This window comes from Pleurodeles waltl, chromosome 6 (assembly GCF_031143425.1).
Source record: "Pleurodeles waltl isolate 20211129_DDA chromosome 6, aPleWal1.hap1.20221129, whole genome shotgun sequence".
NCBI lineage: Eukaryota > Metazoa > Chordata > Amphibia > Caudata > Salamandridae > Pleurodeles > Pleurodeles waltl.
The window spans coordinates 705,869,644-705,893,792 of record NC_090445.1 but is presented as its reverse complement, the minus strand read 5'-3'; the positions used below and the strand labels follow the sequence as shown (position 1 = coordinate 705,893,792).

Genomic DNA, 24,149 nt, shown 5'->3' with positions numbered 1-24,149 from the left:
AACATACTGATGAAATAATTTTTTTTACATATATTTATACAAAATTATTTAATTGGTGGGCAATGAAAAAACATATGCATGAAGGTTGCCAGAGTTTCTTCACAAGTCCAAACTTTATTTTGTAACAGTGGATTATATTTGTAGAGGGAGGATGGTATTAAAAACAACTTATGGTAGAAATATTATTATTTTGCATAGTAATGGCAGTAGAAGATGTATGGTGTATTTTTACCAAATTGAATTCTAGGTCTACAAGGAAAATGAATGCTTTAATTCTGATCACCATATTATTTCTATATTAGATTTAGGGTGAAATGGGGGTGTATAACGAATGCATTTGTATATGTGGGAAGCTTTAATGTGTAAGGAGAGGTTTGTTGTTTTTGGAGTTTAGGTGATTGTGGAAGAAGGCTCTTGTGAAAGGAAAGAAATATATTGTGTAAGAACGTATATCAAGATATCATATTTAAGAGTAGAGGCATGGAAGAGGCCCAATTTATATTGTACCTCAGAAGGGAAAAGGACATGATCCCCACACAGTAGTTATTTGAATTGCAATATTTCTTTAGTTCCCTAGTCTTTCCAAAACATGGTCTGGTTAGGAAGTTTAATGTATTTATTATGGCACATTGAGGAATCTAGAAACACCTGCAATGGCAACAAAGATTGAGTAAATATTGGAAAAAATGAATGAAAAAGAATGTGTTATGGTTGGAGAGTGAAAGGATTTTGGAGGGTATAGAAAATATGCTGAAGAATGGCAAGAGAACAGGGAAATCAAAGTGTTCTCCAATTTATGCTAGACATTTGGGGATGGCTCCATATTAGTTTGAAAATGTGGTAGAATTTCTTTCATCGTAAAGGAGGAGTGATATTGTTAATTCACACCTCCCAATTCTTTGATTTTCATTAGAAGATAAAGATATGCAGCCTTCTTTTGATTTCATAAAAAAAGTTCCAATGAGCTATTTAGGTTTTTAAATAATTTCAACAGAAGCTTCAATGACAACACAGATAAATAAAAAGTAATAACCAGTGACATCATTATTTTGATTGTGTCTAACGTACCCCAGCAGGACAGACGTAGAGGAGACCACCATTCGGACATTTAAAGAATTCTTTGATGAGCATCATCCATGTTTTTCTGAACTGTTTTTGTAATCGAAGAAGAATACTTTATCCCTAAGCACTTGATATAATTAGAATTTAATTTAAAGCTATTGTCAGCAAACATTTCTTTGAAACAAAATTTGATTAGCACAAGGACTTCAGATTTAGTGAAATTCAATTTAAATGCAGACAAAGTAAGTGATTAAAAGATTTGTAAATGTTGGTATAGATGTTCGTGGATCTGGCACATATAGAACAATGTCATCTGCAAGAGCAGTACATTTCATTTAAAACTTTTTATATGTAAAGCTGTAAAACGAAGAAGAGTGTCGGTTTCAAAGACAATATAATTAGTAGCAGGGAAAATGGACAGCCTTGTCCAGTACCTCTTTAAAGGGGAAAATTTGAGCTTTGAAAGCCATTGATAAATATTGACCTTGTTTGAGAAGAATAAATCAATTAAAAAAAAAAAAAAGGTCTTTTTGAGCGCACAAATAATGAAATGTCATTGTATCCAATCAAAGGCCATTTCAGCATCTAATGTAATAGTGGCCGTCGGCGTAGAGTTTTTTCTAAAATTATCAGACAAATGTCTTCCCTTGACAAACCTGGTTTGTTCTATAACTCATTCATTCATTCATTCATTTACTTTATTTGGTGCAAAAAGACCATAAAAGGCATCAAATAAATAAGACATACAAATTTCTCAGTCAATAAAATTCCTAAAAACTTTATTAATACATTTTCCGAATACCATGAGCAGCATGTATAAAATTTAACACAGCCTGGATTGTGTCCATATTTCCCAGATCGTGTAAATGGGAATAAGCAAGCTGGCTAATTCTAATATTATTACACAGAAATAAGGGACGTAAAAACCTTTTTCTTGGAACAACATATAAGGTGCAAAAAAGCATAAAATGTCATGTACTCTGAGGTGTCTTTCAATAGCAACAACAGGGAGGGAGGTTCTTAAACCAAGTTCCACATACTGGAAATGCTACCAAATTATGTAAAATATTTAAACGTAGCCTTGTGAGTAAAAACCTTTGTCGCTCATAATTAATAATGGTCAGATACAGCTTTGGTTGAAATTGCTGTGTCTCATACCTTGACCATAATCTCATTGCACCAGATGCTGACTCCATGGCCTGATTTTTCTGCCAAAATATATCTTTAACCTTCTTAATGTCCTGACTTGTAAGGGTATCTGGTTTAAGAAAAAAATCCCCTAATCCTAATGATAGAAGAGAGAGATAAACATATCTAAGCCAGGGTATATCCAGAGATCGTGACAAGAGGAGACAATCCTGTATCACCTTTCTGCATAAGTGCGCTTCGGGCTTAGTCCAGATTTTAACCCACAATATTACTGGTTGAAGTTTTATATAACTAGATATGTGTCTCAAGCCTACCTCTTTGTGACAGAACTTTACTGGAGTAGATTGAGGGACTGGTAGTAACCTTCTTAAAAAACGTATTTTCTATAGTCTGAAGTCCTGTACATTCTGCATACCCCCAGACCCCGGCTCCAAATGTTGCAATAGAAAGACACTTAGAGGAGAAGACAGTCATCATTTCCTTAACAGGTTTATGTCGGAGTCTATTCGCGAACCTAAAAACTGCTTCAATGGCTTTTTGGAATTGTATTGAGCGTATATTAACTAAAACTTTCCAATTAAAATCTACATCAATAGGAACCCCCAGATACGTAAAATGTGGAACCTTAAATATCTCATGCCCGTCTAAAACAAATGTTTTCGTTTTTGCTAATTTGGGTCCGGTCTTCATCACAAATGACTTAGTTCTATTTATTTAAGACCAAGGTTTCCCATAAAAGTATTAAAAGCATTTAATAAAATCTGGAGTCCATTTGCTGTTCTTGAAATAAGTACAGCATCGTCCGCATACAGAAGAACTGGGATTGGAGAATTATTAATAACTGGAAAATCCTTCCCTGATTCGCAAATAAATTTCTCTAGACCATTTATGTACAAGAGAAAAAGAAAAGGGGCAAGGACACATCCCTGTCTGACCCCCTTTAGTGAGGGAATTTTCTCTGTCATGCAACCCTCCTGGGAATAACGGACCCGAGCCTCTGTACAGGCATGAAGTTTACTAAGTAGTATGACTATGTCTTTATCCACGCCCACATCCAGCATTACCATCCACAGTTTCTCCCTATTGACTGTATCAAAGGCACAGGACAAATCCATGAATGCTAAATGTATACAACCCCTTTTAACCTTAGTATATTTCTGGACTATGAGAGTCAGGTTAAGAGTTTGTTCCACTGTGCCGACACCTGGGCGAAAGCCAAATTGTATTTCTGAGAGGGAGTGAGATTCAGTCGCCCATTCTTCTAGCTTATTTAGGATCACTCGACCTAAAATTTTAACTGAGCTATCCAATAAAGAAATTGGGCGATAACACAAAGGATCAGCCCTGTCTTCCTTCTTAAAAATTGGGACAATGATTGCCTCTTTCCACGAATCTACAAGAGGGCCTGCCATAGCCGATCTCAGAACGTTAGTAAGCAATGGTCCCCAGAAATCTGGAAGTGCTTTATATAAATCAGCAGGAATTCTGTCTGGGCCAGGGGCAATCTTGAAGAGCTTGTTTAACATCCTCCACACTTATAATATTAGTAAAAGCCAGACTTAGCTGATTATTTTCTACAAACTTCACAGTTTAACATTTCTGGTTGAACATTTGTCTCTGCGGCAAAAGTTTTTTTAAAATAATCCACCCAAGTCTTAGCTGGAATGACAGTATCCATGGACATCTCATGATTGTTATTCGACGATAAAGAGTTAACCACTCGCCAGAATGCAGTTGTATCTTTAACTTTACTTGCAACCATCAGTTCCTCCCATGCAGATTCACTTAGTTCGACTTTCCTTTTAGCAAGTGCTTCTTTGTAGTTTTTCCTAGCAATCTTAATTGCTTGTCGATCTTGAGGAGATGCATTGACTGTTTTCTTTAACTTACTTAAGGATGTGGTACATGCGTGGTTACACCATCTGGAGCTGTGGACTTTGTTAGTGCGAGAAGGCTGTAATTTCTCCGCCATATACTTTGTCAGAGTGGAAAATGCATGGACAATTTCATTGGGGGCCCTATCTTCATCCAGGGATATCATGACATCTGACCATTTATTCAGAAATAGATCTTTGAAAAAGGTATTACTATTTATCTTTCCCCATTTAATTGTGAGTCTTTTTTGGGATGAGAGCTTTATAGCAAGATGTCGCTTCCCTCTTCTTGAGTCACATGTCAAATCCAGATTAATCACAATAGATAAGGGGTTATGATCACTAATACAAGCCGGAGTCACCCTAAATTGTCCTGCAATAGAGGATAGTTCTCTGGAATAAATAATATAATCAATAACAGTGTGAGTGTCCCCCCTTACAAATGTTGGTATCCCTCTAATAACTGGTATGGGAAAAAGAGAGTTTGCTATTATCATAGAATTAAGAGCATTCCCATTTGGGGAGTGTTTAAAATGTTGAGTGGGATTATCATTTTCGTCCGAAAGTCCACAACAATCCAAGAGCTCTGGCTCACACAGGTGGGCATTAAAATCACCAACCCAGACTATTCTTATGTCCTTTTTGCTAATTGTTGTTACCTTATGTATTAACATCTCCAAACTACTAACCACACTTATATCAGAATTATCAAAGGTATTGTTATAATAGTTGATCAGTAGTATATCAAATGGCTCTGCTAATTTAAAAAATAAAGCCAGAAAAAAAGGAGATGTGCCCACAACACGTGCTTCCATCCCTCCGGCCTCCACAGATAGAAAAGTGACCAAACCGCCCTTAGCTCTACCCGTGGAGGCCTTAGTTGCAGGAACACTATATGTGGTATAGCCATTGATATGCGGGGATTCTGTGAGCCAGGTCTCCTGGCAGCAAATAAAAAGATTTTCCGTCACTAGTGTTATCCAGTCAGGGTTTCCAATTTTTGATTTTAGACCTGCAACATTCCAGGAGATAATCCCTAGAGCTGTCATACCCTGTGTGTCATGTATATCGGGGACACCCTTGGATTGCACGAGGGGTTGTTCTATAACTATTAAATATGAACTGATTAAATCAGAGGGATAGAGGTTTTGCTAAACTTTTGCAATCCAAATGTATGAGAGAAATGGGTGTGTAGTTTGGCCAGGAAGAAAGATCCTTATCTTTTTTTGGGGGGATCAGACAGAGTATTGCTTATAAGAAAGTACCATGTGATTCATTATTAGAAAGAAAACATTGATATAAAGAAAGCAAACAAAGAAGTAATATAAACATGTATAGAACTCAGCTGTAAAACCATCTGGTCTAGGGGCTTTGTCTTTAAGTAATAGATTGAGTGCATTCTTCAGCTCAGAGATAGACAATTCCTTATCTGGGGGGAGAAAAACTGGGACTGGGGGAATTAAAAAATGATCCAGGGCCACATTTGAATGAGAATGCTCTGCAGTGTATAATTTTTGATGGAATTTTGTCATCTTTAAAATGTTTGATTGCCTTGTTGTCTATATTATTATTTATTTTGACCTTTTGAGATTTAATTTTGAGATAGTTCTCAAGAATTTTCCCTGCTCTATTAAGACCTCCACAGAATTTAGCATCACACATAGAAGTGCCTAATTGCCATTGTAGATTGTTTATGTGTAGGAAGGGCCACCTTGCTGCACTTAAACAATCTTTCCCCTCAAACCAGACACCCTTGCACTGGCAGCTAAATTTAATGCCAGCGCAGGGGGAAACACAGGGGCACACCATATTTTTGTATATATGGCGAATCCCTGTGTTTCTAAGTGATAAAGCGTGACCCTGAAAATGTTGGTGCAGCACCGCTCTGCCCACTTTTTAGTAAATTTGGTCCTTTGTTTCTTAATTGGGTTATGCAAGCATTTGACATTCCAGAACACTAATCAAAGCTTATTAGCCATTTAACTGTAAACAAAAAGAAACATAGTATATATTTTTACATATAATACAATCTGTAGGAAGTTGGCTCTGTATGTGCTATTTCAAAGTAAGGAATAGCATGCACAGAGTCCAAGGGTTCCCCTTAGAGGTAAAAATAGTGGTAAAAATAGATAATACTAATGCTCTATTTTGTGGTAGTGTGGTCGAGCAGTAGGCTTATCCAAGGAGTAGTGTTAAGCATTTGTTGTACATACACGTAGACAATAAATGAGGTACACACACTCAGAGACAAATCCAGCCAATAGGTTTTTGTATAGAAAAATATCTTTTCTTAGTTTATTTTAAGAACCACAGGTTCAAATTCTACATGTAATATCTCATTCGAAAGGTATTGCAGGTAAGTACTTTAGGAACTTCAAATCATCAAAATTGCATGTATACTTTTCAAGTTATTGACAAATAGCTGTTTGGAAAGTGGACACTTAGTGCAATTTTCACAGTTCCTAGGGGAGGTAAGTTTTGGTTAGTTTTACCAGGTAAGTAAGACACTTACAGGGTTCAGTTCTTGGTCCAAGGTAGCCCACCGTTGGGGGTTCAGAGCAACCCCAAAGTCACCACACCAGCAGCTCAGGGCCGGTCAGGTGCAGAGTTCAAAGTGGTGCCCAAAACACATAGGCTAGAATGGAGAGAAGGGGGTGCCCCGGTTCCGGTCTGCTTGCAGGTAGGCAAGGGGGGGATTCCTCGGGGAAACCTCCACTTGGGCAAGGGAGAGGGACTCCTGGGGGTCACTCCTCCAGTGAAAGTCCGGTCCTTCAGGTCCTGGGGGCTGCGGGTGCAGGGTCTCTCCCAGGCGTCGGGACTTTAGGTTCAAAGAGTCGCGGTCAGGGGAAGCCTCGGGATTCCCTCTGCAGGCGGCGCTGTGGGGGCTCAGGGGGGACAGGTTTTGGTACTCACAGTATCAGAGTAGTCCTGGGGTCCCTCCTGAGGTGTTGGATCGCCTCCAGTCTCTTCGGAGGCGTGGGTTCGAATCCCACCGCTGCCACCAATGTAGGAAGTTGGCTCTGTATGTGCTATTTCAAAGTAAGGAATAGCATGCACAGAGTCCAAGGGTTCCCCTTAGAGGTAAAAATAGTGGTAAAAATAGATAATACTAATGCTCTATTTTGTGGTAGTGTGGTCGAGCAGTAGGCTTATCCAAGGAGTAGTGTTAAGCATTTGTTGTACATACACGTAGACAATAAATGAGGTACACACACTCAGAGACAAATCCAGCCAATAGGTTTTTGTATAGAAAAATATCTTTTCTTAGTTTATTTTAAGAACCACAGGTTCAAATTCTACATGTAATATCTCATTCGAAAGGTATTGCAGGTAAGTACTTTAGGAACTTCAAATCATCAAAATTGCATGTATACTTTTCAAGTTATTGACAAATAGCTGTTTGGAAAGTGGACACTTAGTGCAATTTTCACAGTTCCTAGGGGAGGTAAGTTTTGGTTAGTTTTACCAGGTAAGTAAGACACTTACAGGGTTCAGTTCTTGGTCCAAGGTAGCCCACCGTTGGGGGTTCAGAGCAACCCCAAAGTCACCACACCAGCAGCTCAGGGCCGGTCAGGTGCAGAGTTCAAAGTGGTGCCCAAAACACATAGGCTAGAATGGAGAGAAGGGGGTGCCCCGGTTCCGGTCTGCTTGCAGGTAGGCAAGGGGGGGATTCCTCGGGGAAACCTCCACTTGGGCAAGGGAGAGGGACTCCTGGGGGTCACTCCTCCAGTGAAAGTCCGGTCCTTCAGGTCCTGGGGGCTGCGGGTGCAGGGTCTCTCCCAGGCGTCGGGACTTTAGGTTCAAAGAGTCGCGGTCAGGGGAAGCCTCGGGATTCCCTCTGCAGGCGGCGCTGTGGGGGCTCAGGGGGGACAGGTTTTGGTACTCACAGTATCAGAGTAGTCCTGGGGTCCCTCCTGAGGTGTTGGATCGCCACCAGCCGAGTCGGGGTCGCCGGGTGCAGTGTTGCAAGTCTCACGCTTCTTGCGGGGAGCTTGCAGGGTTCTTTAAAGCTGCTGGAAACAAAGTTGCAGCTTTTCTTGGAGCAGGTCCGCTGTCCTCGGGAGTTTCTTGTCTTTTCGAAGCAGGGGCAGTCCTCAGAGGATGTCGAGGTCGCTGGTCCCTTTGGAAGGCGTCGCTGGAGCAGGATCTTTGGAAGGCAGGAGACAGGCCGGTGAGTTTCTGGAGCCAAGGCAGTTGTCGTCTTCTGGTCTTCCGCTGCAGGGGTTTTCAGCTGGGCAGTCCTTCTTCTTGTAGTTGCAGGAATCTAATTTCTAGGTTCAGGGAGAGCCCTTAAATACTAAATTTAAGGGCGTGTTTAGGTCTGGGGGGTTAGTAGCCAATGGCTACTAGCCCTGAGGGTGGGTACACCCTCTTTGTGCCTCCTCCCAAGGGGAGGGGGTCACATCCCTAATCCTATTGGGGGAATCCTCCATCTGCAAGATGGAGGATTTCTAAAAGTTAGAGTCACCTCAGCTCAGGACACCTTAGGGGCTGTCCTGACTGGCCAGTGACTCCTCCTTGTTATTCTCATTATCTCTCCTGGACTTGCCGCCAAAAGTGGGGGCTGGGTCCAGGAGGCGGGCATCTCCACTAGCTGGAGTGCCCTGGGGCATTGTAACACGAAGCTTGAGCCTTTGAAGCTCACTGCTAGGTGTTACAGTTCCTGCAGGGGGGAGGTGTGAAGCACCTCCACCCAGAGCAGGCTTTGTTTCTGTCCTCAGAGAGCACAAAGGCTCTCACCGCATGAGGTCAGACACTCGTCTCTCAGCAGCAGGCTGGCACAGACCAGTCAGTCCTGCACTGAACAATTGGGTAAAATACAGGGGGTATCTCTAAGATGCCCTCTGTGTGCATTTTTTTTAATAAATCCAACACTGGCATCAGTGTGGGTTTATTATTCTGAGAAGTTTGATACTAAACTTCCCAGTATTCAGGGTAGCCATTATGGAGCTGTGGAGTTCGTTTTTGACAGACTCACAGCCCATATACTCTTATGGCTACCCTGCACTTACAATGTCTAAGGTTTTGCTTAGACACTGTAGGGGCATAGTGCTCATGCACATAGGCCCTCACCTGTGGTATAGTGCACCCTGCCTTAGGGCTGTAAGGCCTACTAGAGGGGTGACTTACCTATGCCACAGGCAGTGGGAGGTTGGCATGGCACCCTGAGGGGAGTGCCATGTCGACTTAGTCATTTTCTCCCCATCAGCACACACAAGCTGGCAAGCAGTGTGTCTGTGCTGAGTGAGGGGTCCCTAGGGTGGCATAAGACATGCTGCAGCCCTTAGAGACCTTCCCTGGCATCAGGGCCCTTGGTACCAGGGGTACCAGTTACAAGGGACTTACCTAGGTGCCAGGGTTGTGCCAATTGTGGAAACAATGGTACATTTTAGGTGAAAGAACACTGGTGCTGGGGCCTGGTTAGCAGGGTCCCAGCACACTTCTCAGTCAAGTCAGCATCAGTATCAGGCAAAAAGTGGGGGGGTAACTGCAACAGGGAGCCATTTCTTTACACAATCATAATACAAATTGTGTATGACAGCCAATGAAACAAAATTTGAGTATAAAAGAATGATCAAAAAGAGGGTAAAGATATAGAAAAAAGGGAAGAAGGGGAGAAGAAGGAGTGGATAGAAAATAAGTACAATGTGATGAAGGCACAAGAGAATGGCAAAAAAACAAAAAGCTTCAGCCATAATAAGTGCAGAGACATAGAATAAGAAAGCAATATATTGATGGGATGGGGAAAGAGAAAGATGAACAGTCAAGACTGAGATGAAACATAGACAGATGGCAAAAGCCTTGGAGACATTTAAACAATGTTGTATAATGTTCCTGCAGAGAGAAAATTTAGGTAAGATATGTGATGACGACACAATACGTAAGCAGGTTCACTTACTGACGAATTAAGACATATGTACACATTAAGCTTCTCATTATTAGTTTGGCGGTCCCACCACGGGACCACCAAACTCACAGGGAGCATGCCACCTCCATAGTGGTCACATTCTGCCTGAGCATATTACAATGTTCCTGCCACGCTGATCAGAATCAACATTGTAATACCTGTTGTCGTCGGGCTGACTAGCAGGAATAGTGTTAGGATATAGGCCTCAGCCCCCTTAAGAGAGCCGAGGCCAATATCCTAACACTCGAGTACCCTCTGAATGTGCACTGTCTGCAAAGCAGAGAGTGTGCATTCCACCAATGGTAGGCAGTGCAGGGGTCCACCTGTGGCCCCCGGCACTTCCTTTCCACCAGCCTTTTCATGGCAGGCTCCCCACCATGAAAAGGCTGGTAGAAAGAGGGCTTGTAATCAGACATGCAGCACTGAGTTCAGTGCCGCCATGGCTGGTTTCAAGCCTGACCGCCGTCATGCCATCGAGAACCATGTTCCAAGTAGGGGTGGTGGTATTTTGGTGGTCCGAATTCCAAAGTTGTAATTTGGCGTTCAGACCACCAAAACCACGGTGGTCCGACCAACACTGCAAGTTTGGCGGTCTCATGACCGCTAAACCCATAAGGAGGACGTGAGTCAGGGAAAGGATATACATATGACATAGTTACAACAAAAACAGAAAACATTAAGTGCTGAAAAATCATTATACAATCAAGATCCAACCATAAGTTATTTGGATAATAATACTAAATAGCATGCATATATAAATAAATTCATGTTTTCCAAAGTTCCATTTCTTCTTCCTTGCATCAAAATATACATTTTTTTTACATCAGCTGGGGAGTCAAATGAAAATGTTCTGTGTTTATAAGTGACTTTAAGACAGGGTACTGTTCGAAAAAACTTTGCATTGTGCTGCCGTAGAATGGACCACAACTTGAGAAAAGAAAACTTTTTGACCTGAACATAGCATTTGTTTTCTTTGTTTACCTACTGCCAAAACCATAAGCAATTCAGTATATTCCAAAAATAAAAATGATTCCTCTTAGACAACCTAATGAAGAAGCTTCCGAGGGTTTAAGGTTTAGGGTTTAGGATTTAGGTCCTATCCAGTGAGCTCGTTGTGCAGTACCTTGTGAAGAATGGAAAGAAGCCGATGCGAGAAGTCGGGGATCGCGGCATCTGTGCGAAACATTGAATCCATGCACTTAGAGCGGCATTGGTCACGGCGTGGTGGGGCGGCTTCCACGGAGTCATGGACTCCGGCGGGTCTGCAGCGGTGTTGGGCCTGCGAAGGTCGTCGCGTTCCAGCGAAGATCACGGAGTCGGTTGCAGGCGGCATCACCGGATTCAGCAGCAACGTCAGTCCGGAGTCGTCCGAAGTCAATTTCCTTGAATTTTCACCAGCTTTTCCTTCAAGGGCCCAGGGACTGGATAGGGCACCACTTGTCAGGGCAGGAGTCTCTCCGGAGACTCCAGGTGCTTGCAGAGAGAAGTCTTTGCTTTCCCTGAGACTTCAAACAACAGGAGGCAAGCTGTAAATCAAGCCCTTGGAGATTTCTTCTCCAGATGGAAGGCACACAAAGTCCAGTCTTTGCCCTCTTACTCTGGCAGAAGCAGCAACTGCTCCACAAAGCACAGTCACAGGCAGGGCAGCTCTTCTTCCTCAGCTCTTCTCCAGGAAGAGGTTTCTCTTGTTTCCAGAAGGGTTTCTGAAGTCTGTGGTTTTGGGTGCCCTTCTTATACCCAATTTCTTCTCCTTTGAAGTAGGCCTACTTCAAAGTAAAGCCTCTTTTGAATGTGAAATCCTGCCTTGCCCAGACCAGGCCCCGGACACTCACCTGGGGGTTGGAGACTACATTGTGTGAGGGAAGGCACAGCCCTTTCAGGTATAAGTGACCACTCCTCCCCCCCTCCTAGCAAAGATGGCTCATCAGGAAATACAGACTACACCCCAGCTCCCTTTGTGTCACTGTCTAGTGTGAGGTGCAACCAGCCCAACTGTCAAACTGACCCAGACAGGGAATCCACAAACAGGCAGAGTCACAGAAATGGTATAAGCAAGAAAATGCTCACTTTCGAAAAGTGGCATTTTCAAACACACAATTTTAAAATCAACTTTACTAAAAGATGTATTTTTAAATTGTGAGCTCAGAGACCCCAAACTCCACATGTCCATCCGCTCCCGAAGGAAATCTACACTTTAATCAGATTTAAAGGTAGCCCCCATGTTAACCTATGAGAAGGACAGGCCTTGCAACAGTGAAAAACTAATTTAGCAATATTTCACTGTTAGGACATATAAAACACATTACTATATGTCCTACCTTAACCATACACTGCACCCTGGCCTTGGGGCTACCTAGGGCCTACCTTAGGGGTGCCTTACATGTACGGAAAGGGAAGGTTTAGTCCTGGCAAGTGGGTACACTTGCCAAGTCAGATTTACAGTTAAAACTGCACCCACAGACACTGCAGTGGCAGGTCTGAGACATGATTACAGAGCTACTTATGTGGGTGGCACAACCAGTGCTGCAGGCCCACTAGTAGCATTTGATTTACAGGCCCTGGAACCTCCAGTGCACTTTACTAGGGACTTACTAGTAAATCAAATATGCCAATCATGGATAAACCAAACAACAATACAATTTACACAGAAAGCATATGCACTTTAGCACTAGTTAGCAGTGGTAAAGTGCTCAGGGTAAAAAACCAACAGCAACAGGTCAGAACAAATAGGAGGAAGGAGGTAAAAAGATTTTGGGCTGACCCTGCATAAGCAAAAAAGTCCAACAGTGAGATTTACAATAAGAAAGGTATTGATACGGTATCAAGTAGAATCACAAAATGGATGGCAGCTCTGCCAGATTTTGATTTTGAAGTAAAATATATAACTGGGGTGCAGAATAGAGTGGCTGACACGTTGCCAAGGTTTGTGCAGTTAAATGAGGGAGATCAAGTGGAGATGAAATTTGATGAAGATTAAGATACTGAAATGGTGTGTGGAATTGAAGACAGTGCCATAACGGAAGTCAAGTGGGGGGCAGAGTTTGAATCTGTCAGATGTATTGTTGTTTATTAAGGAAGGGTGGAATGACAGAAACTAGGAAGTAAGGCATGTCAAAGAAGAAGTATAAAAAAGGGGTTTGCTGTTCAGAGGAACAAGGTTGATTGCTCCTACTGTTTTGAGGCAGGAATTGATCTCTCTTGCACATTTTGGTCATCAGGGAGTGGCAAGAGTGAAAGAAAGGTTACAGTTGACATAGTGGTGACCAGGCATGAACAATCAATTGCAGAGGATAATATGGGAATGTGTGCAGTGTGCAACAGTTAAAGGAGTTAAGGCAGTTAATCGAAAGTGCAGCCCATGGAGATTAGAGATCGTCCCACACAACCTTGGAAAGAGGTTGTCCTTGAGATATTAGTCCCAATTCATTGGGAAGGATATGGTACATACCTCATAGTTCTTATAGATTTGTACTCTCCGTGACTAGAGGTTATATTCTGTAGAGGAATAGAAATAAAAATGTAATTGGTTTACTTAGAGAAGTATTTGGGAAAGAGGGCATTACCAATGTGATACTTACTGACAATGGAGTAAAATTGGTCTCCAGAGAGATGGAGATGTTTCTGAATGACTATGTAATGCAGCACACAAATTGTGCGCTGTACCACCCTGAAACCAGTGGCACGGTTGATCACTTTATTAGGGTGCAGAAGGAAACCATAGCCGTGTCCAAGGACAGTGGACTGGATTGAAAGTAAGAAGTGCTCAAGAGAGTTGAGGCATACAGGGTTTCACCTTACTCGATTACTGAGAGGACTCCTTTTGAACTGTTTAGAGGCAGGCACCCTAAAACGTTGGGGGCTGCCACTTTGGTAAATGATATTGAATTAAAGTCAGGCAAGATAAAGTCAGATGAAAACTGAAGAGTTAGAGAAGTAGAACAAATAAAAGCTTGTAAAGAAAATTCTGATATCAGAAGGTTTGTTAAGGAAGCAAAGGTCAATGTTGGTGATTGGGTAGTTATAAAAAAAAATTAAAGGAGCAGAATACCAAGAGAGAATTTCGAATGATAGATAATTTACACCTCTCAATAGTGGGATGATGTAATGTAGTCTAGTTGCTTGTTTCTATCCAAGGTACTTTTATTTTTTCAGGGCCATCCCTTTGGAGTTAGAAAGTTGCTAGTTTAAGCCAAAGGATGATATGGTCAGTAGTTGTATAAGGTCATATGCTAGAACCAGAATACCTAATTGTACTTAGGGTAAGAGGGAATGGGCTGTGCCTAATTTTATGTTTTATTATTGGGTTGCTGCCCTGTAATATATGAGGACCTTAATTATAGGAAAGCAGCTGGGTGACCAACTGAGGAAGAACTTTCCCCAATTTATGACCATTTGATAGGAGAAGAGGTAAAAGGATGTTTTGTAAGAGTAGTGGAGCCTAGCGATTTAAAATTTTTTAAATTCAAAACAATACAGTCAGCATATACATCATGGTCTCAGGTCAAGTGTAAATTGGGGATTGGGTGATATAATTACTTTTCTCCCCTGTTTAAAACACAGATTCTTCCACATATCTTTCATCACAACTACTGTAGCAGATAGAAACAATGTAGAATAGGGAGAGTTGGGTACTTTTTTATTCTAGTCACTTTTTAGGCTCCATTATGAGTTTGTTGGCTGGATGATTCCCGGGGAGCATGCCACCATCATACCAGTGGTGTCCTCACCAAGTGCATTACAATGTTCTCTTCAGGCTGACCGCCGGGTACATAGTGTTACGTTTTCCTGCAGGGCTGACTGGTGAGAACAGTGCTACCATATTGGTCTTGGCTCCCTTAAGGGAGCAAAAGCCAATACCAGTGCATTACAGCACCATCAGAATATGGACTGTCGGCAAAGCAGACAGTGCACATTCCAGTGGTGCTGGGCTGCGGGGAGGGGCTGACTGCCCATGCCACTAGCTTTCCACCAGCCTTTCCATGGTGGGGTGACCGCCATGGAAAGGCCGGCATGTAAGCTGAGTTGAAATCAGCATGGCACAGCAGGATGTTCCTGGCAGGGATGGCGGTCTGACCGCCTTGAGTGAGGCATTCCAACCATCAATGTGATTAGGTAGACCTTGGACCGCGATACTCGCAATGAGGCCCAAAGTCTTTTGATGAGAAGCATCTGGTTTTTGAACTTGAAAGGTTGGATTTTTAAAATGTTTCCAATTTAGAGATTTTTTATAAAAATGTTCCAGGTGGACTGCATGGCAGGGGGAGATCCAGGTTTTGGAGCAGCTCAGCAAATTTGCTCAGTGTAGGATAAGTCAGATACATCAGCACCTGATTAAACTTATGCAGGAAGATCAGGCAAAACACTCAGACAACTGGAATTTGTGTCTGGGCATTAATGAAACACAATTTTATGACTCTTTGGAAATCAGCCAGCTGGTATTAACATCTACAGGGCTACAAGCTCAACATAATAGGACGCTCTTTAATCTTTATTATACCCTCGCAAAATTAGATAGTTGGCAAAGAAGCGTTGGCATATCTTGCCTACGATGAAGTATGCAGACATGGCCCATATATTCAGTAATTGTGCCAAGCTGGAGGGGCTTGAGCAGGGGATCCCTGGGTTCTTAGAAGCTGTGTTACACATATGGATATATCCCTCAACCCAGCTTGTCCTATTAGGCATAGATAATCAAGAGGTACCGAGTCAGTTCCAATATTTTGCAGTTGTTGCTATGGCAGTAGTTTGGTTGTGCATTGCCTCAGACCGGCTTAGACTAGACCCTCCGACATACTATCAATGGACAGCCCGATTGCTCTCCATGTTCCATCTGGGGAGCAACTTGTAAGCCGGTAAAGGTAGGGCTGCAAAAAAAGGGAATCAAGATCTGGGTACCAGTCTTGAACTGGTTGTAAAAGGGCTCAGAAGAAAATTGGGTTATGAATATATGAGGGTGCAGAAGTCTTTTTTGATGATTTTTTTGGGGGTTCATTATGATCATTGAGATATGTGAGGTAAAGCAAATTCATCTACATATATTAATTGAAATTGACCCTGATATATTTTCTGTGATTAATTGTTGCTTTTGCTTCTGCAATTACTTTGTAAATTGAATATTAATATGACAACTCCTGATTTGGGGTGTTTTATATGAAATGGATTTGATGGAGTCATGAACGGTTTATATTCAACTTGCCTTTGAATTTTTGTTCTATAATCATGCTTCTATATTATTTCTGTACCTCTTCTGTGCAAGTGAGGGGAAAATAATTAAAATACAAATATTTAAAAAATGAGAACTGTTTTGTTGAAACCATTAGAAAAGGGAAGTCAGGGAGTAAAAATGTTGTTATAGGGACCTTAGAATGAAAGGTATGTATTATAGGAAGAGCAGATAATTCAGGTTAAGAATATCTATAACAATGACTCTTTACTTTCTATTTTGTATTTAAAGGCATGCTTCTGATACGTAAGTGTGAAGTCATCCATCCAGCATGACAAAGGCGCCTCCTTACCTGTGCTCTCTTTCTTTTATCCAATGGTCCTCTTGGATAAAATAGAATTCTAGTATGTCAAAGATAGTTGTTTGAGTCCGAGAGAGAAGTGAGGAAGCAGATATTCAGGTTTTTGGTTTTGCCGCAAAATTGTTAAGTCCGTAACTCATGTCAGATAGGGAAGGAAGGGTTGCAGGGATGGGGATGGTGACAGAAATGGGAAGGGGGCAAGGGATGGGAAAGGCAATAATGACAGAGAAGATGACAGAGGTGTGAGAGGTGAGAAAGAGTGAGAGGAATTAGGAGCATGCCAGTGGTGGTGAAGCAGGGTTGTGTATGATAACTAGGATGCCATATGTGAACAGTATGTGAACAGCATCAGGAGTGTGAATGATTAGTAAACTGAAAGTGACTTAAAGAGTGGATAGCACCTGACCCACATCTTTTCCCTACTCCATTCCCTTCTAAATATCATCCTATTACAACCACATCAGCTACCCACCTGCCCCTACATCACTGCTTCCACCCCCAGTTTTATTGAGCTACCCACATCTTTGCCCGACTTAATTTACTACCTTACCTGTCTGCCTCTTGTGCCACTACAACCACCTTAACCTCTCACCTATCCCCACCTTTGTCTCTATCCACCAGCTTTTGTGCACACACATCTATGTCAAACATTACTACCCGCCTGGTTGGTACTCCTCCACCCTCATCCTAGACACTATCTACCCACTCCACAATTTGGCCTACATGTTATTCACTAACTACCTGCCCTCTAAATCCTTGACACCATCTTAGCAACTTCTCAACTTCCCTATCTGCTCAAACTCTGTTCCACCTCATTCATTACTCACTTGCACCACACTCAACCCCTACTAATCACTAGCCTTCTGACCGCAATTTCCCTGCCCCTACTCTAGGCCCTTCCTTCCACTCTAACACATTTTACCTTACATCATGAAGAAAGTACTTGCTTCCAACCCACCTTAGTCACTGCCTGACTGCCTCACACCACTGACCTCAGCAGCTTCTACCATCCCATCCTTCCCTACCATTGTGACTACTGTGCTCTTGCCTTATACCAGTCAACCCACCTTCTCCCACCTCAATTACTACCAACCTTTGCCAGAATATACCCCTACGCATTCATCACTGCCCATCTAACTGCCACATTCCTTTCTATACCTGTCACTATCCAGCTGCCTCTACACCCCTGCTTCCACAACCCAGCACCCACCCCACATACTACCTATTTTCCTCCAGAACTGTGCCCAGCTTCACAAACCATTATCCTCCTGACTGCTACAAACACCTCAGCAGCTACACCTTTATGCCCCATACTTCTGCTCCCACTGAGAATACAATAGACATACTCCACAACACTATATGAAACAAATTGAAATAATCAGCTCCTTCTTACCCCAAACACCATGCAATATTTTTTTCCCTGAATGTGCTATCTTAGGGCGGAGACCCCAGATATATTTTCGCTCTCCACTCCGTCCCAAGTCATCCTTTACTCACCCACTACACAATCTTTCAGCCTAACTGACTCGATTTTGGGGAATCCAGGATAACTTCCCCTTTCAAACCTCCAATTCACCACACTCTAGTTGTCTGGATGATTATTATAACTTACATGAAATCATAATGCCAGATTGTTCCCCTGAGGTGTACTTTTTGCCTAGCAGCAGTAGTCCGGCTCAAGAGACACTGTACCTAATGCACTCCAGTCTGCTCTTTGATTTCCTGGCTGCACCACCCTCCCGTGCCCTCCACCTGAACATTACCATGCTTGGGCCTAGGACAAAGTTCCTAGCAATAAACACAATTAATTTCACTGCATTTATCTCACAATGAAAGCAATACTTTTGCAAAGCTGATATCACCAATATTCAGACAGAACCCACTTCCCAAAGAAATGACTTGCAGTTAAAATTCAAATGTGGGCATTTTGTTTAGATTGTCACCTGCACACTAGCCTAGGGGCCAGGGGCATTCTCCTGAAACCAAAATCAACGGGAAGGGACTGGGCAACCTAGCTCCCCCTGATAAAATCTATCACTGCATCATTAACAGGAGTGGTCTCTCAATCTCCATAGCATAAACACAGCACACAAGTCAAGGTCAAAATTGAGGCTTCTCCGTTATTGTTTCATAGAAAACAGTAGTCCATGTCCCCCTGCTAGGACTAATCCCATAAACGTCAATGTATAAGAAAGAACCAGATTGTTGATAGTTTCAAAGCTGAATGTGACCTTCTTTTATTTTACCTTAACAAGAAGGGTTTGTTGAAAAGAAGGTCTGCAAAAGGTGCTTTAGAAGAAAACTCAAAGGCATGGTCAAATCCAGACAAAGTAAAATTGGGATTGGTGCTGTGATTTTATCTGGTTTATGTCATTAAATGTGTCACCCTGTACGAGGTTGCCAACAGAGAAATGCATACTCCCACATTTGTAAACTTCCCCAGCCTTGTGTTCAGTCCACTTCTGCATAAAGAGCACCAGGTAATGTTGAGGTGCTTGACTCAAGTATGGATGGAAGTCCTCACTACATTATTTGAGAACAGGAGGATTGCATTTTTGGCTTTGTGTAGATGATTAGATGCATACAATCAAATGGAAGGTAATGTGTCCTGAGCCAGATGCTACTGTTTTCCGCAGCTTTACAATTTCTACATGATACTTGATTGCCTCACGTACTGAGTAAAGGGAAGCTAGGGTCAGTGGAACAGGGGAATCAGAGCAGGGATTGAAATGAGAACTATGTACCCATCATGCCACCAATTGTTTTGTATCTTACACAATTGGAGATGTTGTTTTGATTGCACTGCCATCAATTATATAATCTTTGGGTTTAGGTATTGTGGTTTTCAAAATGCAAAGTGGTTGTGAATTATTTTAGGAGCTTTAGCTTTTGAGGCAACTGCTCTTTGCAATAGTTGGTTTGCTTAGCAAAGGGTTTCTTTGAGGCCAAAGAGTCAAATACCCATCAGTGGCCCATGCCTAATCATATCCATGAAGAACTCTATAAGAGCCCTTCTGTTTCTCATCCTGCACAATAGACAAACCCATCTCACCTGCCAGTTCTAGTTATTCTCTCTGTTTGTTTCTTCAGATTATTCATGCATAAGCATCCTTTTATCACCAACTTCACAAGCTCCAAAATCATTATATGAGTGATGTTTCCACTGTTTCTTCATGTATACATTATTCTGATTTATTATGGTCTCAATAAACCTCCATTGACTTACATATGCTCAAAACTAAACTGATCTTTGGAAAATTCAGGCCTAGCACTCCCCAAGTCAACATTTGGATTATTCCAGAATTGCTATAAATTCTCACCCTTCTCTTTATCAATAAACTCGCTTGAGGCAGTGTCAAAGCAAGGGAAGCAATGTGGGCCATGGGAAGGGACAAACACAGTAGAAGACATGACAGAAAATACAATGAAACGGTCAACACCCTGTTAAACCTGTCTAAACATGTTTTCCCTGATGAAGAACTTATGGTACTGCACACATTGACTTACTTTTTGTCCTCAATCATTTTAATTATCCTGAAGTTCATTTAGACACCTTGAAAGGTATCAGTTCACTTTAAAGCCACCTAAAAAAAACGGACTGATAGGAAAAAAAAATCAGATTGACTATATTTATTATTGGATCTCACTTGAGACACAGCTTGCGCTGTTGCTTGCAGGATGTTTTGTTACCTTAAACGTAAAGGGTGCATAGAGCTCACCCATTTTCGGCTTCATCATCACTCTCATTTCCTTGCTTCTCAATCGTCAGCAGATGCTGGTTTTCACTTTCTTGCTTCAAATGCTTTTCTCTTCAATGGAGCATGGACCAAGTCTTGAATAATGTCTTTATGAGTGTGCTTCCCTGCTTATCCCTTGGATAAACTACTTTGACACTATCACCAAAGATGTATTTAATGTTTAAAAGCTCCAGGGCAATAGTGCAACAAACCTTTTTACGGTTTATAAGCAATTTGATCATTTTCCAAATGCAGTGTTTATTACAATGTGGCTTTTATATCTTCTAGATGGACACTATAGCCAATGACTATTTTTTAAACCATTTTCTGGCTTTTAAACATTCAATTTTACCTTTCAATTGAAGCAGATCATGTGACTGCATGTTTTTCAGCTGTGCGTCTTCTTCTCATTAATACTGTAGCAATGGAAGGAAGTTTGTGCCACTGCATGTTTTTGTCTGCTGAGCCTCTTCTTTGCACTAACAATGTATTCTAGGACTTATTTAATGTTGAAAAGCTATAGGGTGATACTGCAGGGATAGACCTATTTAATGTTTAAATACAGTTTGTTCATTTTCCAAAAGCAATGCTTACTACAATATTGCTTATAGATCTTTCAGGGCAACACTATACCCATAGACTATTACATACAATGACAGGCCATACCACAACATATCATGCCATAATGAATAATTGTAGGGTAGGCCATTCAATAACATACCATACCATAAACTGACAAGCCATACCATACCATCTTATACAATGGCAGGCCATACCACACTAGACAATGACATACCATACCATAATATACTCTACACGTACATTCCATATCATACCATGCTGTACAATAAAAGACCATGCCATATCATGGTATACATAAACAGGGCATACAATACCATACAATATCATACAATGACAGTCCATACGTTACCATACTATACAATGACGGGCCATACCATAGCATATCATACCATTTCATATCATACCATACCATAACATACCATACCATACATTGATGGACCATAGAGTACTATACTATACATACAAAGTTAGGCTACAATTACAGCCCATATCATACAGTATCAAACCACTCCATGCCTCAAGTGGCCACAAACTATCATGCTACACAATAATAGGTCATACCATACTATACAATGACAAACCATATCCAACTATACAATTACAGGTCATACCATATAACTAAATAAAATTACAAACCCAAAACACCTCTCACAGGTCTATTTGCATTGCCAGTGTTTGTTATATTAAGTGCACCTTGATGTTTTAAGTAAAAACTTGATAGATTTCATATATTTCATGAAATTGTGTGGTCACTATTGCCGACTTTTCAAACTTTCCCATGATTGCTAAGGATGAGTGAGGAAGAAACAATTGTTTTACCTGAATTTAAAATGGGCAACATGTTTTAAAATGCTACATTGTTGCACAGTGAAAACATCTTTAACTTTGCTGAATGCCTTTGGGGCAATTTGATCTTCTCCCGACCTAATTGAAACCACAAAATAAAATTATGGTTCCTTACTTTACCTGTTGAGAATTTTAGACAGATTTAACCAGAAACTAGGTATTTTATGCAATAATTTTTTCTTATTTTCCCTACAGCCTCCTATCCATGTGGTGGAATCCTTTTAGAGCCATCTGGGACGCTTTTCAGTCCGTTCTATCCAGGCCATTATCCCAATAACGCCCGTTGTGTGTGGCAGATACAAGCGCGAAACAACTTCCGGATTCATCTTTCTATCCCCAACCTGCAGTGAGTAAAACGGTCCAGGGGCCAAAGTCAGAGGTGTAGTTTATTCAATAAGTTAGAGGGATGTGATTTTGAAATTTCGGAAGAAGCGATGCGGTGTAGCGAACTACAAAAACGTTGAGAGCTGTGAACGTGCGGAGAAACCTAAGCTATTACCTAAAATCAGATAGTAGGTTTCATGCATCAGGCCGATTGGACCGAACCGACATTGTATAGAGGGGATGTCAATTGCATGACGTCATAATCATCACAACAATATAAAATCAATACAATCTCATAGTACTTCAATAACCACACCAGTTTTAGTAAAATGGTTAACAATTTTGTTTCCCTATATTAACAATGCTAAAGTCACAAAAATAATTCTCAAGCACAAATGATACATATAGATAGTCAACAAAGACTGATTAGAATGCCTCATGTATCTGAGTTTAACCAAAGCAAATAAGCAAATCAATTCAATTATTATAACACAAGAACATAGCACCAAAATCTGTGCTAAAGTAATCAAATACATCAGAGCAAATGATAAAACATCAATAACAATTCAAGAGCATGTGAAGACAACCTTTTCCTCACTAACCACTAATTAGCATTAAACATGTTGGACTTTATGCAAACGTTTTAGTAACACAAATTTAGAAAAATATCTAACTCGGGTTGTGTCAAAAATCATTAGCAGCAGTTGATTCAGTGAGTTGCAGTTGGTACCTGGAAAACAAAACACATAACAAGTGCAATTCATACATTACCCAATTGCACTACAAAATCAGTAAGTTCGGCTGCTTTATCAGAGGGACACCCTCTATAATCAGCATTGGAATACCGGCTACAGGATGAGATAGGGTAATGGTTTAGATTTTGGATCATAAACTACACTAAACCATTAAAGCATTAGGAATATGAACTCTCAAAGGTAGAACTGCTAAAGATCTCACAGTCAGGCTCAAACCTCCCAAAGATGACTGACTAAAATAAGTGGTGACCAAACATTAAAACTTGTGTATGAAAATGAATGGACAAAACATAAGGTGAGCTAAGTATGACCAATTAAAATTAAAACAGATATATAGGAATTACACATTTATACATCATTCACATTTTCCATTGGTTGTTGAATCCCTAAACTAATTAATTTGTGTCCTAGACTTCCTTCTCTTCCATCTCGTCTGTGGATCAGTTGTTTCCCCGTCCTCAAGAGCTTGTGCTCAGGCTATGTGATTTAACATTGTTTCATTCATTTCCACCCTCAAGGGAAACACATACATTAATAACATTTCTCTAACAATGAGAATATTAAGACTTCGAACAACAATTGAAGCATTTAATTAATTACATCATACAACAACATTGCATATGCTTATGCTTTAGTCCTGTAGATGTCACTGTTAACACATTTATTGGTTAAGAAACGTACTAGAGAAAATATGTGCAGAGTAAATGAAAATAATTCTATTCATGCTAAGTCATCACAGGCCTACATTAGATGATGGCCATTTCATAAAACACTTGTTTTCATTATCACATTGATTAATCAAAGTTAAACCACACATTAATTTATAAACTGCATACATCATCATCCTATCCAGATTTTTATCACTAAAATCTCTGCTTCCAGAGTGCTCTGTGCCAAAGGAGGATGAGGAGCTGTAACAGGCTTTAGTTTATAGCTGGAGTAGTAATGACATAATTGTAACATCAATTCACACAAAGGGATAAGAGACAACACAAGTAAACGAATCATGTTTAGCCTCCACGGAAGAGTGTGACAGTAGGCTTCTAACTAGATACCAACTGTTTACACTTGACTACTTAAATCCACTTGATTCTTTCGCAAATCTCTAGTACTGTCAAATCTTTTGCTCACTAAGGCTTATATTTATACTTTTTGACACAAAACTGCCATTGAGTAGTTTTCGGTAAAAAACTATAGCACTTGCTTGCGCCATTCCAGGATGCCCTCCGGGCGGCAAATTTATGGAACGGAATGGCGCAATCCGGCACAAAGGGTGAGCTAACGTCATGAGAAATTAGGTAAGCCGCGTGCGGGGGTGGGTGGCGGTGGCGGAATGGGAGAAGAGGGTTTTGCATTAAAAAATGATGTTAGGCTGGTTACAGCGTAAA

At 41.1% G+C, this 24,149-nt stretch overlaps 1 protein-coding gene across 1 annotated transcript in view; it reads left to right on the top strand.

Moving 5' to 3' along the window:
- The window catches only part of LOC138300186 (deleted in malignant brain tumors 1 protein-like), a 160,535-nt gene that overhangs the window by 115,584 nt on the left and 20,802 nt on the right, over positions 1-24,149 (top strand). The window contains exon 6 of the mRNA XM_069239177.1: positions 21,878-22,028. Within this exon, the coding sequence (XP_069095278.1) occupies positions 21,878-22,028 (151 nt within the window). The remainder of the gene's footprint in view (positions 1-21,877; positions 22,029-24,149) is intronic.